Source organism: Danio rerio, chromosome 2 (assembly GCF_049306965.1).
Source record: "Danio rerio strain Tuebingen ecotype United States chromosome 2, GRCz12tu, whole genome shotgun sequence".
Classification (NCBI taxonomy): Eukaryota; Metazoa; Chordata; class Actinopteri; order Cypriniformes; family Danionidae; genus Danio; species Danio rerio.
Window position 1 is genome coordinate 31,002,501 of NC_133177.1, and position 17,200 is coordinate 31,019,700.

A 17,200-nucleotide genomic window follows, 5' to 3' on the forward strand; every position below is an offset into this window, starting at 1 on the left:
GTTCAAAAATCTGTCTTTTATATTGCTGAAAATGCCTACTGTCAATTTTGACCACTTCATTTCATAAAAACATTCTTTCTTTTAAAAGAAAAAAACTCAATATGTTCTAGACCTTATCTTGAGCAAAGTACCAACTCTAAAATTAAAATGGTAATATAAATACTTAATAAAAAAAAGCTATTTATTTATTATTTATTTATAATTTACAAATTATATACAATACCTACAATGTTTACCTTGAATAATTCTATGATAGATTCAAGCTGGCGATACAGCCGTTACAAAAAAGATGCGACTAAAATGTACTCATTCACCAGCCACTTCATTATGTACACCTTAGTAGTACCGGGTTGGATCGATCCTCTAGGATGCTTTTATATTATTGATGCCAAATTCTGACCCTGTCAGAATGTTGCAGCAAAAATTGAGACTCATCAGACCAGGCAGCGTTTTTCCAATCTTATATTGTCCATAATTTTGGTGACCCTGTGTTAATTGTAGCCTCAGTTTTCTGTTCTTAGCTGACAGGAGTGGAACCCGGTGTGGCCCATCCGCCTCAAGGTTCCACTTGTTGTGCATTCAGAGATGCTCTTCTGCATACATCGGTTGTAGCGAGTGACTATTTGAGTTACCGTTACCTTTCTATCAGCTGGAACTCGTCTGGCCATTCTCCTCTAACCTCTGGCATCAACAAGGCATTTGCGTCCACAGAACTGCCGCTCACTGGATATTTTCTCTATTTTGGACCATTCTCTGTAAACCCCAGAGATGGTTGTGCATGAAAATCCCAGTAGATCAGCAGTTTCTGGAATGCTCAGACCAGCCTGTCTGACACCAACAACCATGCCACGTTCAAAGTCACTTAAATCACCTTTGTTCCTCATTCTGATGCTCGGTTTATACTGCAGAAGATGATCTTGACCATAGCTACATGCCTAAATGCATTGAGTTGCTGCCATGTGATTGGCTGATTAGAAAAATAGCAAGCAGTTGGACAGGTGTACCTAATAAAGTGGCCGGTGTGTGTATTTATATAGAATTTATTCCTTAAATGTTTATTCTTGGTTACAGATTCAAGCTCGAGATTAAGCCATTGCTAAAAAGTCCCTATGACAGATTTGAATAAATGATCATTGCATTGCCTTTCTAATGAATGATTAAAACCATGGTTCTGTCGTTAGCCAAGCTGTCTGCAAATTCAGCTATAAAGTACAGTAGAGACATCACACATTCAGTTCACACCTCGGGTCGAGCGATTTGAAGATTTGTCTTACTAGTGACTTCATAAAGATCACTCATTTTTTCAATCCAACCCATCTGTTCAGGTGCAACAAGCGGTTCAAGCACTTATCGACAAACACCAGAAGATACCTGGAAACATCCTGCGCGCTCTTTTGGAGCGATTCCAAAGGGAACATAAAGAAGATTAGCACACCTGCCTTCTCTCAGACTCAAGTCAATAAATATGCGTCAAGCATACTTCAAATGAATACTGAAGACTTTATAATATCCTTATACCATGCAACTACGTTACTGATACTAAAATGGACATATCAGCACATACTGCAGTGTTGCATATGGAGATAAAAGGTGCGTGTCTTTAACGTCGGATATAGTGTTGTGCATGTTGAAGGGTGTGTGTGTATGTGTCTGTCTGTGTGTGTTGTTTTAAGTTGGAATCAACAATTTATTTGCACACTTTGATTTTATTCAAAGGACCACTGCCAAATTAGTCCGCAAAGCCTTTGTTTAGTGTTGTTTTCTTTTTTCTTTTTTAGAAAAAAGTTGCATCCTCTCCTAAACATTGATATTACTTTCTCATCTGAAGGAATTCTTTTAAACTTATGCTTACTGTGAATTTTTGTGAGCACAGTCAATAATAACAATGACAGATACATGCTTGTTTGTTTGTTTGATGTTGTAATGACAGGTTTTAGTCTAATATATCTCTGTATTAGCTGTCAGACGTGAACTGCTGTCTATATAAAGAAATAGTTTAAACTAAAAATATCAAATGTTTGATGTTAGGTGGATTTTTTTTCTTCAGTAGAACATTTGATTGTTTGTTTGTTTTGGGGCTAAAACTGTGGTAATTACACTGCAAAAAATGCTTTTCTTAATTCGATTTTTTGTCTTGTTTCTAGTCCAAATATATAAAAAAAATCTTATATCAAGAAGCATTTTCTAGGCAAGCAAAACTTATTCTCTTGTTTTTAGAAATAATGTGGCAATAGTTTTTTCCTTAAAACAAGCAAAATAATCTGCGAGTGGAGTAAGCAAAATAATCTTGTTTTTACTTTTGACATAAGATTATTTTGCTTGCCCCATTAGCAGATTATTTAGCTTGTTCTTAGGAGAAAATCACAAAATTTTGGCAAATTAATTCTGAAAACAAGACAATATGTTTTGCTTGTCTTGAAAATTCCTCTTGATTTAAGAATTTTTTTGATATTTGGATTAGAAACGAGACAAAATCTAAGTAAGAAAAGCATTTTCTGCAGTGTAGTGATTCATAAAATTCAACAGTCAACCCACACTTTACACACACACAAACACTTGTATATATGTTAGACGAGGACTCTCCATAAAGGCATAGTATTTTCTACTGTAAAAAAACATTTATTATATGGCTTTACCGCAGTGTTTCTCAACAACGTACATGGAGGACCACCAGCTCTGCACATTTTCCATGTGTCCTTAACCAAACACACCTGATTCAGATCATCAGTTTATTAGCAGAGACTGAAAGACCTTTAATGTGTGTGACAGACAAAGGAGACATTAAAAACACGCAGTGTCGGTGGTCCCCCGGGAAAGTGGTAGAGAAACACAGCTTTACTCTACTCTTAATTCTAAACACAATGCTTTTAAACAAAAAAAATCTAAATTTTGAATATCAACAGACCTTGTTATATAAAATTACGCATTTTTAATAATGTCCTCATAAATCACCTTAATAGAGTACAACTAGGCCATACCCATGTCATTATACAATTTTATGTCCCCATAAACCACATAAACAAGCACACACACTATGAATAATAATGGATCCTGATGTGTGTCTCCAGTATGAGCTAAAATCAACCTTTAATGTTTTACTGAAGAAAAACTTCACCTGCATGTTGGATGTCCTCAGGGTGAGTAAATTAACAGCAAAAGAAGAATTCAGATGCAAAAACCTCTAAATGCCATCTAAACGTTTCTTGTAAAATGAGCAGTTTGGCCAGGCTCTTGATGAATAGGGTGTTTTCATCGTCTGTAAAGTGAAATAATTGAACATGAACAGGAGGTTAAGAAAGATGTTCATTTTCGAAGGAAATTTCAAAAGGCATTTAGAGGTTTTTGCATCTGAGCTCTTCAAATGTTCATGTTGTTGTTGAACCATCTGTCAGTTGATATTGATTAATCCAATTCTGAGAGTTTATTATAACATTCTGGTGATAAACCAGGAGTATGCAACTGATAGTGATTTGGCGCAGGCATGAAACATTACAAGTCTTTTAACATTCATGAAGAGTTTGTAACATTCCTGAAATGTGTGGATTTACTAGTTCATTACACGCAACATAAAAAGGCTGTTATTGAATCTGTCTGATCAGCGTGGAAATAAATGGCTGTAAATGTGTAATTTTTTTCATAACAGAAATTTTATGATTGACAATAAACTTCGTATTCCTATGGATTCGGTGTTGGTAGTGGAGTTTTAACACACTTGTAGAGAAAATATCACATGTGTGACAGATAAAACGTCAACCTTTGCTGTGATCTCGGTGTTTGGTGAATGAAAGGAAAAATGAAACAGTGTTGATATTTATAAATCTGTTTGCTACAGACTTACAGCAGCTCTCTGTCCATTGTAACCCAATCCCCCTTCCAAAATCACTTGAAAGAAAATAAAATATTATTATTTATTATTTGTTCTTTTTTTATTGACCTTATTCGAAAATGCAGAAGTGCGCCTGTTTTCGCGAATGTCTTCTTAGAACTTCCGATTCAGTCGCCTATGGGAGAAATGACTAGGAATAATAAACGGCAGAAAGCGGTCAAACTACTTGCTCAACAAACAAATGTTTGCATGACTATACAGACCACGTAGAATAATATAATAAGAAAATATCAAATTGCAACATCAAGCAGCGTAATGAGCAGTTTTTAAAGTCAAAAAATGAATGGAAGTGAATGAGACAGGAAGTCTCAAGCCAAAAAGATTCAAATGGCAGCGCCAGCTCGTCGGCGGAGAATAAGGTGAATAACCCAGCAAAACATGTAACATACCCTGTTTTTAGTTAAAAAAAACTTTGGTTTTATTTTTTTAAACCATAGAATAACATTCCCAGAACATTGCAGGGTGTGTATTTTAAAATACCCTAAACATACTGTACGCTATTCAGAATGTTACCTTGTGATTCATTTGAAGTTATTTTTGTATTTCTATTCTGTAGGTTGATAATTTTACAAATAACTTAAAAATAACTGTAAAATTTGATTTATAGAACGTTACAGGGTGGTTATTTTTACGTCATTATTTACATCCTTTTTTTAACAACTGTAAAAACACTATAATTTTACACTTTAAACTATATTTGCACAATTGCATGACTCAAATTGGTCATTCATTTTCCTTATGGCTTAGACCAGGTGTGGCCAACCCTGTTCCTGGAGAGCCACCTTCCTGCAGATTTCAGTTGCAACCCATATCAAACACACCTGCCTGTAATTATCACGTGGTGTTCAGGTCCTAATTAATTGGTTCAGGTGTGTTTGATATGGGTAGCAACTGAAATCTGCAGGAAGGTGGCTCTCCAGAAACAGGGTTGGCCACCACTGGCTTAGACCCTTTACTCATCTGGGGTCACCACAGCGGAATGAACCGCCAACTTATCCAGCATATGTTTTACACAGCGGATGCCCTTCCAGCTGCCACCAAGTACTGGGAAACATCCATACACACTCATGCACTACAGGATAATTTAGCTTACCCAGTTCACCTGTACTGCATGTCTTTGGACACCAACACAAGGAGAACATCTGGGTGTTCACATTGATAGCTTGCTGTCCTTGGGTCCACATATAACCAGTATTTGTTTTCGCGTGCAGCAGTGATTATATATATATATTTTTAAAGAGTTTTAAAGATTTTGGGGTACAGCAAAAAGTTCTCTTTATATTTTACAAAGCTGTTATTGGAAGCATTATGCGCTTTGGATTTACTGTGTGGTATGGAAGCATTACAATTCAATCTAAAGCTAAGCTGAAGGGCTGGTGAAGACAGCCATGAGAATCATAGGGAAAAGGGAATGCCTAACCTTAGAATCTCTCTATGAGCAATCAGTTCATGACAAAGGTATTAGCTCCTCACACAGTTCATTTTGTGAGTACGAGTTACTGCCTTCTGGCTGACTATACAGGTTGCCCGTGTGCATTGTTTTAAGAATTTTTTTCTTTTTACCAACATCAATTTTATTTTGATGTAATATTTTTGTTGTTGATCGAATGTTTGAGTTGATTTGTGTTTTTGATGTCTGTTTTTTGTTGTGTATGCAAATGTGGGCCTAGAGTCTAAGCCACATTTACCCACTGGGGACAATAAAGTGTAAACAAACATGCAAACTCCTCACAGAACATACCTACTGACCCAGCTGGGACTCGAACCAGCGACCTTCTTGATGTGAGGTGACAGTGCTAACCACTGAGCCATCGTGTGTTTTGACAAATGACCAGATCAATGAAAATTTATAGTAATATTTAAAAATATTACGTATGCTGTAACCCGGGATGTGACGCTGACAACTGAGTTCGAGTCCACATGCAGGTTTGAGGATGTTCAGGAAAGCAATGGTCGAAATAACAGGAGAGAGGTCGAAAGGCAGGCGGCAGACAGGGAGAACTAGACAACAAGGGGAGGGTTAAAAAAAAAACAAAGTGTGGTGAAAAAAACTGGAGTGTGTGTGTGTGTGTGTGTGTGTGTGTTGCTTAAATGGTCACACTTTACAATAAGGTTCATTAGTTAATGTTAATTAACGCATGAACAAACAATGAACAATACATTTACTACAGTATTTGTTCATGTTAACAAACGTTAGTTAATGAAAATACAGTTGTTCATTGTTAGTTCATGTTAACTCATGGTGCATTAACTAATGTTAACAAGCATGGACTTGAATGTTAATAATGCATTAGTAAATGTTCAATTATGATTAATAAATGCTGTACATGTGTTGTTCATGATTAGTTCATGTTAGTAAATGCATTAACTAATGAACCTTATTGTAAAGTGTTACCGCTTAAATAGAGTGTGTAATATAATTTGTAAATAATGTGTGCTTTAATTTTGGTTGATAACACTGATGGTTGATAAATAATCATGGATAGTAGATAGTGTGTGTGTTTTCTTCAGTTATTTTAAAATCAAGTAATGCACCCTTCATTCAAAACTCTGTCACTTGTAATATGTGAACATATTTACTGTACAACACTTGTCAGTGAACTGTGAGGGCAAAAAATAAAATACAATCATTCATTAATCGTAATCAAGTTAAAATGTTCAATTAATTACAATTGCCAAGCCTTAAAACTAATCATCAAAAGCCTTGCGTTTATAAGAAAATGTCTACAGGGGGAAAAAAAGCACCGCTCACTGCTCATCACTGCTCATTTCTTCCAATCTTAAAATAGACTGACATTCTGAAAATCCGAAACGGACCTCATTATTCACACAATACCCTCCGATCTGAAAGAAGTTTGCAAAGAAGTCTAATAAAATGACCACAGTGTACTTTATTAAATGAATTTGGTACTTTGTGTTGCATTAGAATCAAATAAAAATTTACAAAAATCCAATATGTACAAAAATGTAACGTTCTTTTTGTTGTCAACTCTTCAATTTACAATAAAATCAGATAACAGATTTGATGCATTTTACGCACTTCAGACTTTCATCACACAATACAACTTACTTAAGAGACCAATAATAAACAGTTTTTTTTTTTTTTTTGTTGCTTTTTTATGTCATTTATTACATCACATACACCACACTAGTTTTATCAGTATTATGTAATATGTAACTGCCAATCTCTAGTCAATAGACACCCTTCACGATCAGGACTCATAGAGGAATGTTCTTTTACAACATGTACATTTGCATACATTTATTTACAGTTAAATAGCCTTTTGCAAGTCACTATGGATCTTCCGTTGTAAGTAGAACTGAAATACCAGTAAAGTCTGTACAACATTTCTCAACTGAACACCACCAACTCACTCATTCAATTACTGTGCTTGTACTAATACCGTGCTTTATAAATAACCACCGATTATCATTTATCTAAATGCTTTTTTTTTTGTTTCCCCCTCCATCTATGGCATTCTAGTTTATCTACGCGTCTATGTCTAAAGGTGAGGGAGAATCGTTGATTTGTTTAGTCAACAAAAAAGTTTTGTGAAACAAGCGCCATTGTTCATTCCCGCTCTCCGAGTCATTCGTTTCACAATTCGCTATCGTGTAACAGTACGGCCCGTGACAATTTAAGTCGTCATTTTGATTGTTTGTCTGCATAAGCAAATTTATTCATTCAGTCCGCTTTACGTTTTTGTCCGCTTGCAGTATAAGCACAGTAAACATGTCGATCTATAATCATACTAGCATGACTAAAAGAAACTAAAAGAAAGTCACTTACGAATAATGAATCCACGAAAAGGCGAGCGTCGTTTAAGGCAAATAAAACAGAATCAGCTTGCATGAATTGAATATTCTCCTGCTGTGAAGAGTTGTAAAATAAGTCCTGCTGTTGAGTTCGGCTTTACTGATGCACCGGTAATAAACAGAACCGCCTTCAACTCCATCCCAAAAAAGTCCTTCGCTTCGGACACGACAACAGCTAGAGCTGAGATGGTCTGTTTAAAGTACTGCTTTGAGGTAGGTTACAGGTATGAATTAAAGTCTAACCAGTGTGAAGGAATGGTTGACTATGATATCTGAGGGTTTGTTGACAAAACCCAAATATAAAAATAAAGCTGGAAGTGCAAAACAAAGTTAGCTGAAAAATTATGATTAGCTTAAATGTTATCGCCAATGTACCTAACAAAAAATAACCCAGCAGGCACAGTATGTCAACATGATGTCAGATTGAGGTTGGACCCTAATGCTGTGGGGATGTTGCATTTTGCTTGGAAATGAAAATCGGGTTGACGTCAATGTCCAACTTGTAACCTAAAATCAACCAACATCTAATGATGTTACGGCTTGATGTTGTGTGGAGGTTACTACAATGACGTCTATCAGATTTTGGTTGCAATACCAGATGATTAAATGTCAGCATTTGACGTCAATATGACGTTGGTTTAAGATATTGGCTCGATGTTGGATTTTGGTCACTTTCCAACACAACCTAAAATCATTTGACATCATTATTGGATGTCAAAAAAACGTCCCAAGACTCTGGCTAGACATTGAATTTTGGTCACCTGATGTCACAACCTAAATCTAACCTAATATTAACGTCTTATAATTTTGTGTGCCTGCTGGGAACCATATAGTCGTATTTTGGCGCATTGATAACAATTTGTATAATCAGTTTTACTACAAATACCATAGTTATAAATAATAACGATACTTTAAACATGGCGTTTGTAGTATAATAGCTTTCTACATGAATAGCTTTCAGTTCTTGGTGTTCCCTGCCAGATTCAAGTCGACATTAAATTTTTTATCCCCTATTTTTTTTTTTTGGTTGTTTTTTTTATGCTATGCTATGTGTGTATACATATGTTAATGTTATAGCTCATATTTCATTCATTCATTGAATTTATCAAATTTAATAGCATTTTTGTAATATTGCAAATTTTAATATAAACTTAGAGTGAAAATGATGGACGATTATTATTTTCAGTCAACAAGCAATGCATAGAACCAAGTCTCACATTTCTACTTTTACTCCCTCTTTGCTTATTGGGTACACTGATGGACGTCACAGTTTCGTAAGAAAAGATCTGTCACTGCTGTTTCAGTCATTTCTATAATCTTGCAATTATAACATTCTCCAACCGTTGGTCCTTTTGGGGAAAGATCTCGATTCGCTCCAAATGCCCTGCATCAAAGTGTTTAAAATTCATGTCATATTTCTTTTTTAAATAAAAAATGACTGAGGCCTCACATCTGAAAAATGGCTGGCTAAAGATGAATGTCACCAAACTACCAAACTCCACTGACAGTCGCCTTTAGGATATTCCTCTTAATGAAATGAGTCAAAACGCAGTATGCAATGTGCTTAGGTTATCACTGAATAAATATATATATATATATATATATATATATATATATATATATATATATATATATATATATATATATATATATATATATATATATATATATATCAAAGGTATAATGCAAAGCTAAAAAAATGTGGGACACTTTGGAAAATTATAGACACGCAACATTAGAGAAGTGTGCAATATACCACTCATCTTTCTTCAAAAATGGCATTGTGCAGGTGGTGCAGCAATTTAGAATTGAAAATGGTCTAATTATTGTGCTAACACAAGTGTTTTTGTGCTCTGACTACAGGGGACTCTTTTAGAGGGGCTGTTGGAAATTTTGCCAAGAGACAAAGTATCAACATCATTCATCAAACAGAGAAATGAAAGCTTAAGACACATTGGGGAAAAAATGCTGACGATAGGAAAGTAGCAAAATAGCTAAAATATACAGGTCTACGTTCACTGTGGTACTTGTTATAGATTCATACAATCTCATCTTAATCTTTTTTTTTTAATTCTCTTTTTTTATTTATTTGCAACACAATTAAGAAGTTCGTCTGCAAGCGTTGCAGATCACCGCGGTCTAAAACAACTACGCTTTCAGTTCATTCGCCACTGATGGGAGTATGTTACAAATGCGATTATGCAAATGAATCTGCACCATTAAAGAAACTAATTTGTAAGACACATTGTAAATCCACCGAAAAACCAAAAGAAAATGGAGTATAAAAAATGATAAACACGTAAAACAACATTTTATCCCACACTTTCGAAAATCGCAAAACCATCCACCATAGGCACATCTAGATTCTGTCGCTTTTCTCAACAACCCAAGTAATCCATCATTGTGCTGAGACTTCTTCCCTTGACCAGTGTTGTGCTTGTTTCTTTTTTCATTTCTCTGCCCTCATCTCCGTGTCTCCATAAATGCCTTTGGATATTCGACATAAAGACACAAAGAAGCACTTGCAACTGAACGGAAAGTTTAAAACTCCAACACTTTCATATATAAAGGATGCTTTTGGCAGACTGAAAGATACAGTGTTCTTTTAGGCAGATGTAATTGGTTGAGTGATAGGGCCTGCGGTGTCATTCAGAGAGTCATTCGCAAACTACGTCTCCTTGACACTTGGATTTGTACACCGCGAGTTGGCAATCGAGTCTTGCTTGCACTGCAGAGTTTGGAACAGTACATTTCGACTGCTTTCCGGCCATGTTGCGACGCAAGGTGAATGTTTTATCGTTTAAATGTGCGCATAAACAATACAGACCACGCCAAAACCTGACCCAGCCTAGAGGAACACTGTATCTTTAACCTAAAAGATGAAGCGCATCCAGGTTCTGTCAAGTACAGTTTGGCGGACACTGTGAATTGTGGTGGTCCACTTTGCCGTGAACCAAACGGATCCTTGTCAGCCCACAGAGGTGAGGTGAATGAGGCCGGACCGTCAAAGGGAGCTGCCAGGAAGTGCTTTCTTGGCCTATTGTGTTCTCCCGAAGAAGAAAACCAGCGTGTGATCTCCCCGTTTAGTCATCCCAAGTGGTCTGGACTCTTGTGATGATTGACATACTTTCGTTTCTTGTCTTTTTTTTGTTGTTGTTCTTTGTACAGTATTCAAGTAGATGGTTGAAATGCTGCCCTGTTTATATATACAGTTCGTGGCTAAGCCACAGTTCACCATGGAATCAGTTTTGAGAGGAGCATTTGGCACTGGTACAGAATTGCTGATGAAACACTACTAATAGGTTACAGCACCCTAAACAAGGACATCTCGAGTCTAATCAGCAATGTTTTTGAATGCGTGTACCATCAATGTGTTATTTGGACCACTGTTTCTCCAGTGTATTGGGTAGTCGGTTGGTTTGAATGTCACTTGTGTGCATTGGATGCTTGGTTTCAAAGGTAAAGGCCTTTGTTTTGCAGTAACAGCAAGAGATAAACTATGAAGTCTTCCGGATGTCCACTCGCAGTTTGGAGACATCAGCCCATGGTCGAACGACTCTGGGAATAGAGGTCTGTACAACACCGAGGAGGACTGAGGGGTTAATTATGGTCTATTTCAGCCAGTGCAATGACTTGTAGAAACCCAGATAATCCCTGATAAGACAGAAGTAATAAAAAATAAAATGCAACGAGAGAACGGCATAAAAAAGATCGATTATTTCATCTGTCCACAAACACGTTGTGCCTATATTCGCTTGTCCATGACAATCAACATCATGGCTTAGATGCTATGTACGCTAGGAACGTTATTGCCACAGTCCTGCTGTTTATTCAAGTGGACAGTAATGTGTTCATGTTCGTGTGTTTCCACAGCGCAGGCTACAATGTGGTCTCGTACTCCAGGCGCTCTTGAACCAGCGTGTCGTCTTTATACTGAAGACGCGGCGGGGTTGGAGACGAGTCGATGGCCAAGATGGCTTTACGTATACTCCTGTCAAGCACATGCCTCTCCCAGGCAGGATAGCGGTTCCTGCACAAGTCTATTTTGATGACTGTCTCCTCCAGGCGTGGGGCACGGGACGACGGAGTGGATGGTGCGGTGGGACGCACCTGAAAGACGGGCACGCAGCCGTCCCGCTCACTGTACTTGGCCTCACGGTCAGCGTCCCTGGCTAATGTTCCTCCGCGGTTAGAGCGCAGGGAGTTGGTGGCACCTTCAGGGGGTAGCGTGAAGGTAGCAGTCGGGTCCTCAAGCTGGACCAAACTGGCTGAGCGACCAAAACGAGGGCCGTTAGGATGGAAGAAAGCATAATACATGAGCATGAAGACGATGCCAGTAAAGAAGCTGGAGAAGATGACGCACAGGGCAGGCACGGCGAAGGCATCCGTGCTGGGTGGTGAGCGATACAGGTACCAAAGAGCACTCAAAGCCGTGTTTTCCAACAGGATCATGAAGTAGTAGATGAAGAGACGGCATCGGGTGCGTCCTTCCTTCACATTGAACCAGCTGAAGATGTAGATGATGCCCACTACCATGTCAAAGACGATCTCTTCCCATTTGGTGATGCAGAATTCGGTCTCGCAGTGTACAATCCAGAAGGTCATTATGCACCAGTGCAGCACGATGAAGATGCCGAAGTAGAGCTGGAACACGGAGGCGAAGAGAGCAAAGGTCACCACACGAGCGGCGATGGTGAAGAAGTGCCAGCAGAACTGGATGATGACGGCTAGGTAGCTGACAGGCTTCTTGTCATCGCGGGAATCACGCAGGGCCTTCTGGTAGGAGGCTAGAGCCCAGGCCAGGGACACCAGAGAAGCAGCCGCTGTCATCCCTGAAATAAAGGAGAGAAGAGTTGAGTTATGGCTGAATGTCACAATCTTAAGTATCCCTGTCCATCAACCCTAGACATGTAAGCATGTGAAGAACTTCAATGTGCGCCTGGTGTGTTTTTTTGGGTCACACTATTTTCATTATCCCTATTAATAAACCACTAAAGCTTTTAGCTTAATAAAATAGTAATTTGCTGCTTATTAATAGTTAGTAAGGTAGTAGTTAGGTTTAGGTATTGTATATACCTAATATCGCAGAATTTGTACTTTAAAAGTATTAACAAGCAGCCAATGTTTGAATAATAAGCCAGTAATTATTAATGGGAATTAACCCTTCGCAGTCGTTTGATTGACAGGCAATGCAGCCAATCATGACACAGATATTCTATGCCTCTGTTTCACCTACAAACAAAACAGACAGACTAACTGAAATCAGCCTGTTATTTGTACAGCAATTATTCACCATTCCCCTGGGGACTGCACAAATTGCTTGGGGAAAGCATGGCTGATTCTAAAAGCATGTCAGACAGTGAGAAGATGGGCGTGGCATCACAAAGGGTCAATTGGTAATTCAACTAAAGTGTTACAATTGTTTGAAAGTAATAGTTAATACAAAACAAAATCTGTCAAATGCATTTGTTCCAAGCCAGTATTTCTTGTGTTAAACATTAAAGTGGATATTTTAAAGATATTAATTCATTCATTTTCTTTTCGGCTTTGTCCCTTTATTAATCCGGAGTCGCCACAGCATATGTGTTACGCAGCGGATGTCCTCCCAGCTGCAGATTTTAAAGATATAGTATAATATATAGGTAACCAAGAGGTTTCTGGTTCACACTGACACCATGAATGAAAGTGCACAAGCAGTTATGTTAAAATAACATGCATCATCTTTCTTTATTGATACAGTATAAAACCCAACAGTAAACTTTATCAAATAAACTGAGTGTAGTTAACTCAAAATTTATTGAAAGATATTTCTACTCATTTGAGAAGAGTCTTCAACTCAGTGTTGAAGCTAATTAGTTAATTAAATACTTCATTACTTCAACTTAAGTGAAGTAAGTTCACAGAACTCATATAGATCAGTTTTTTTTTTCAAATGGTTTGCAGCAATTGGTTTCCTCAAACGGTTTGAGTTGCTCTAACTTATTGGGTTTTACAGTAGTTGGTTTGAGTTCTCTTTATTTATTGAGTTTTACTGTGCTCAAATCGCTTCATGTTCTCAAATGGATTAAGTTCACAGAACTCATTAGGATTAGATGTTGAACTTCTAGCTTGTTAATTTGAGTTTGTTGCAATCAGTTTCCTCAAATGGTTTAAGTTGACTTAACTTTTCCCTGTATCAATGCTGAATTAATAATGATTGTCAAGTTGACCTTGTTAAATATATTATTTTAGTATGGTTTTAATATTCTAATGAGTCATGAGACCGTAGCATTTAAAAGAAACTCCAGACACACCTGATCACTGTTACCCTGATAAAGGCAGCTCTCTGCTGAAACTCGTATGTTTTTTTTAAACATTAACCATGTGAATGAAGGCTTTTTCAGATTTTTTCCACATCTTTTGAGTGCCTTGAACTGATTTTTGCTGTTTGTTTTGATGAATCCCTTGCACAAAGAGCATCAACATGTTATTTGAGCTAACCCAAGAGCACTTTTTGTTTGATTTAAAAAAAGAAATGTTAAAATAATTAATAATAATAATAATTCCTTGCATTTTTATAGCTTTTTTTCTGGACACTCAAAGTGCTTTGCATTAGGGGAAATCTCCTTATCCAGCACCAGTGTGCAGCATCCACCTGGATGATGTGATGACAGCCATATTGTGCCAGACCACACACCACACACCAGCTGATTGGTGGAAAGGAGACAGAGTGATGAAGCCAATTATGATATGGGGATGGTGAGGAGACTATAATGGACAAAGGCCAGGGGGGCAAATTTGGATGCTGGGGTTTAACCCCTACTCCTCGACCTCGGTGTAACGTCTCATCTAAAAGATGGCACTCACTGAACAGTATAGAGTCCCTTTCACTATACTGGGGCATTAGGACCCACACAGACCACTAACCAGCCTCACTAACTCCACTTCAGCTTCACTAACATCCCTTCCGGCAGCAACCTAGCTTTCCCATGTGGTCTCCCATCCAGGTACTGACCAGGCGCAGCCCTGCTTAGCTTCAGTGGGCGACCATTTGAGAGTTGCAGAGAGCTAACGGCCAGCAAAATCACATTTGAAACACACATGGAACACATATGAAACCAATCTAGTCTTTGCTTTTTTCACTCATTCAGCTGTGTGTATTTAGGAGACAAAATGCTACGGTAGCTTGAGAATTTGTGAAAATTAAGGTGCAAATGTTCTTGACTGTATGTAAATAAGACCGCAATTACAAAGCTCTCTTGTGCACCGTGCATCATACTTCTGAATGTTGTTATCAGACAAATTACACAAACTAGTGAATTTGAAAAGTGTTTTCCAGCAGTTCATTACTTAAAGTGCCCACAGGAAACCATCCTTCCAGTGTGCTATTAATCCCCTTGAGGTCTGCTGTGCGTTTTCTGTTAACCAGCTGTAAATGTAGCTTGACATGTGAAGCACTTCTTTCTCAGATACAAAAAGGACACTGGTTTGCAACGCAGAATAAGATGTGTTCACCAATGCATGCAAATGCATTTATCTCGTTACTACATCTTTATGTATTCATGACTCTGGAGGATACATTCGGAAGTGGGCTAATAGAGTAGCTCACGCATGGAAATGTCCGTCAATGGCTCACGCTGCAGTGCTTGTCATGTGTGGCGCTCCTGTAATGAATATGTTTCAGAACCTTTCTAGTGAGTCACACCACAACATGGATTACAAGCTGATATCCTTATCAAAGCTGATAAACAGTGACTCAAGAGATGTGACTTATTTTGATGAGACTTGTGTTTTATTTCCTCTTCAGGGAAACCAGCTTCTTCTGAATTCTGCTTAACAGCACCTTTCCACATTTATGATTCACTGGCCCGTTGAGTGAGACATTATCCGTCATGGTGTTCCGAAATCTTGGTTGTGCTTAATGAGGGAGGCTTTATAAGCCATCTGCATCAGGCTGAGTGCAGTAAAGCAAGCAGCAGTGAGTACAGGTGTGTGAAGCACGTAGTCACACTCTGTTCTTGTGGATTTGGCTGAGATTGAGCTGCTGGAGTGATCAGTGTCTCGTAGGAGTGAGGGAAACTCAATACAAAAGCTGCTTTTCCACTATGTGGTACAGCACGATGTAGCTCCGTTCAGATTTGCTCACCTCAGTTTGCATTTTTGCTGTAGTTTATTACCATATAAAGTAGGTGGGATTATATACTTGCGCTGTCTATACTGCCTTTTCCAAACTGTTTCATTCTAGGTCATCCCAACAAACAACCTCATCTACCAACAAGGATAGGAATGCCTGTATTTCTTCTACTGACCACAATGCTGCCACTGCAAGTGGTTTTTTTTTTCTTGCCATAGTATAAAAATGGTTTCTTTCGTGCAAACCAACAGTGCAACAGTGGATATATATTAAATATTAATATTAAATATTGTGTCTCATGTTGCAAACCCAATGGCACTCGTAGTGATGATTCTCTCAGGACCAATTGTTGATTATCAGTGTGTATATGACACGTTTTGGTAATGGTAAGGCTTGCTTGAAACCTCACCTGAGGTATTAAAAAAGTACCAGGCAGTAAAAAACCCTTAAAGTGAGTTATACTGAACTGAACTGTGCTATCCATGCCGTGGAGAAGCACCTAATGATTACACACTGTCCAGTCCATTCATACTAAAAGAATCACCGCACAGTGGAACATGTTCAACATTAAGTTACTGAAGTGGAAGATTATTGTTATTACTCTAAAGAGGTGTTACTTAAATCATAACTCAATGAATGGTTCATTGGCTCAATATATTTGTTTTTTTCACACATTACCTACTTAAATATGGGTCATTCTAAACCCCAGGTAAAATGGATCTTGATTTATGTTGGTTAACATATGACACTGTTTACAATTGAACAATTAGAGGGAAAGTTCACCCAAAAATGACAATTCTGCCATCATTTACTCATTATTCACTTGTTTTAAAACTTTATGAGCTTTGAAGAAAGCTGGAAATTTGTAACCATTGGCTTCCTTAGTATTTATTTTCCCGATTACAGAACTCAAAGGTTACAGGGTTTCACCTTTCTTCAAAATAACTTCTGTGTTCAAAAAGAAACCATGAGGATGAGCGAATGGTGAGTACATTGTCTTTTTTGAGTGGACAATTTCTTTTATTGCTAAATATTCATACTCTGATGTTTCACACTTTACATTCCTAACCCCAGGATTGACATCCTTATTTCCATATTTGCAGTGTTAGTGTTTTTTTTACTGGACGAATGCAGCATGCATCCTATTTACATCAAGTTTCTTTCTTTTCAAAAAAAGCCTTGCACATTGTCTGCTACAAAGATTTTCGTTTTTTATGTACTGTTCAGACTATAAGAATAAGAATAAGAAAGAATTGGTCACTTATTTACTCCAGCTGACATGTTTATGGTCAATATTTGATATCTTTTTCCTCAAATGTTGAAACCACAGACATTCAGTACAATGCAGTGTTTCCATGACTGTTTAAAGCAGGGGTGCACAATAT

General features: G+C 37.7%; 2 protein-coding genes and 1 long non-coding RNA gene across 4 annotated transcripts in view; 2 read left to right on the top strand and 1 right to left on the bottom strand.

Annotated features, from left to right (window-relative positions):
- Nucleotides 1-3,682, top strand: part of tmem68 (transmembrane protein 68) — a 13,874-nt gene extending 10,192 nt beyond the window's left edge. The window contains exon 8 of one of the 2 annotated variants that reach the window (XM_073913516.1): nucleotides 1,326-3,682. In XM_073913516.1, coding sequence (XP_073769617.1) covers nucleotides 1,326-1,430 — 105 coding nt within the window. In that variant the 3' untranslated portion in view covers nucleotides 1,431-3,682. 2 annotated transcript variants of the gene reach the window in all.
- A 310-nt stretch (nucleotides 3,683-3,992) lies between these two features.
- LOC141378261 (uncharacterized) lies at nucleotides 3,993-6,825 on the top strand. The gene is made up of 2 exons (XR_012392321.1): nucleotides 3,993-4,638; nucleotides 4,834-6,825. It is a non-coding gene; the product is annotated as an uncharacterized lncRNA (long non-coding RNA).
- Nucleotides 6,826-9,375: 2,550 nt separating this feature from the next.
- xkr4 (XK related 4) overlaps nucleotides 9,376-17,200 on the bottom strand; it is a 115,995-nt gene continuing 108,170 nt past the window's right edge. Inside the window, exon 3 of the mRNA NM_001012258.2 lies at nucleotides 9,376-12,534. Coding sequence (NP_001012258.2) covers nucleotides 11,582-12,534 — 953 coding nt within the window. The 3' untranslated portion in view covers nucleotides 9,376-11,581. The remainder of the gene's footprint in view (nucleotides 12,535-17,200) is intronic.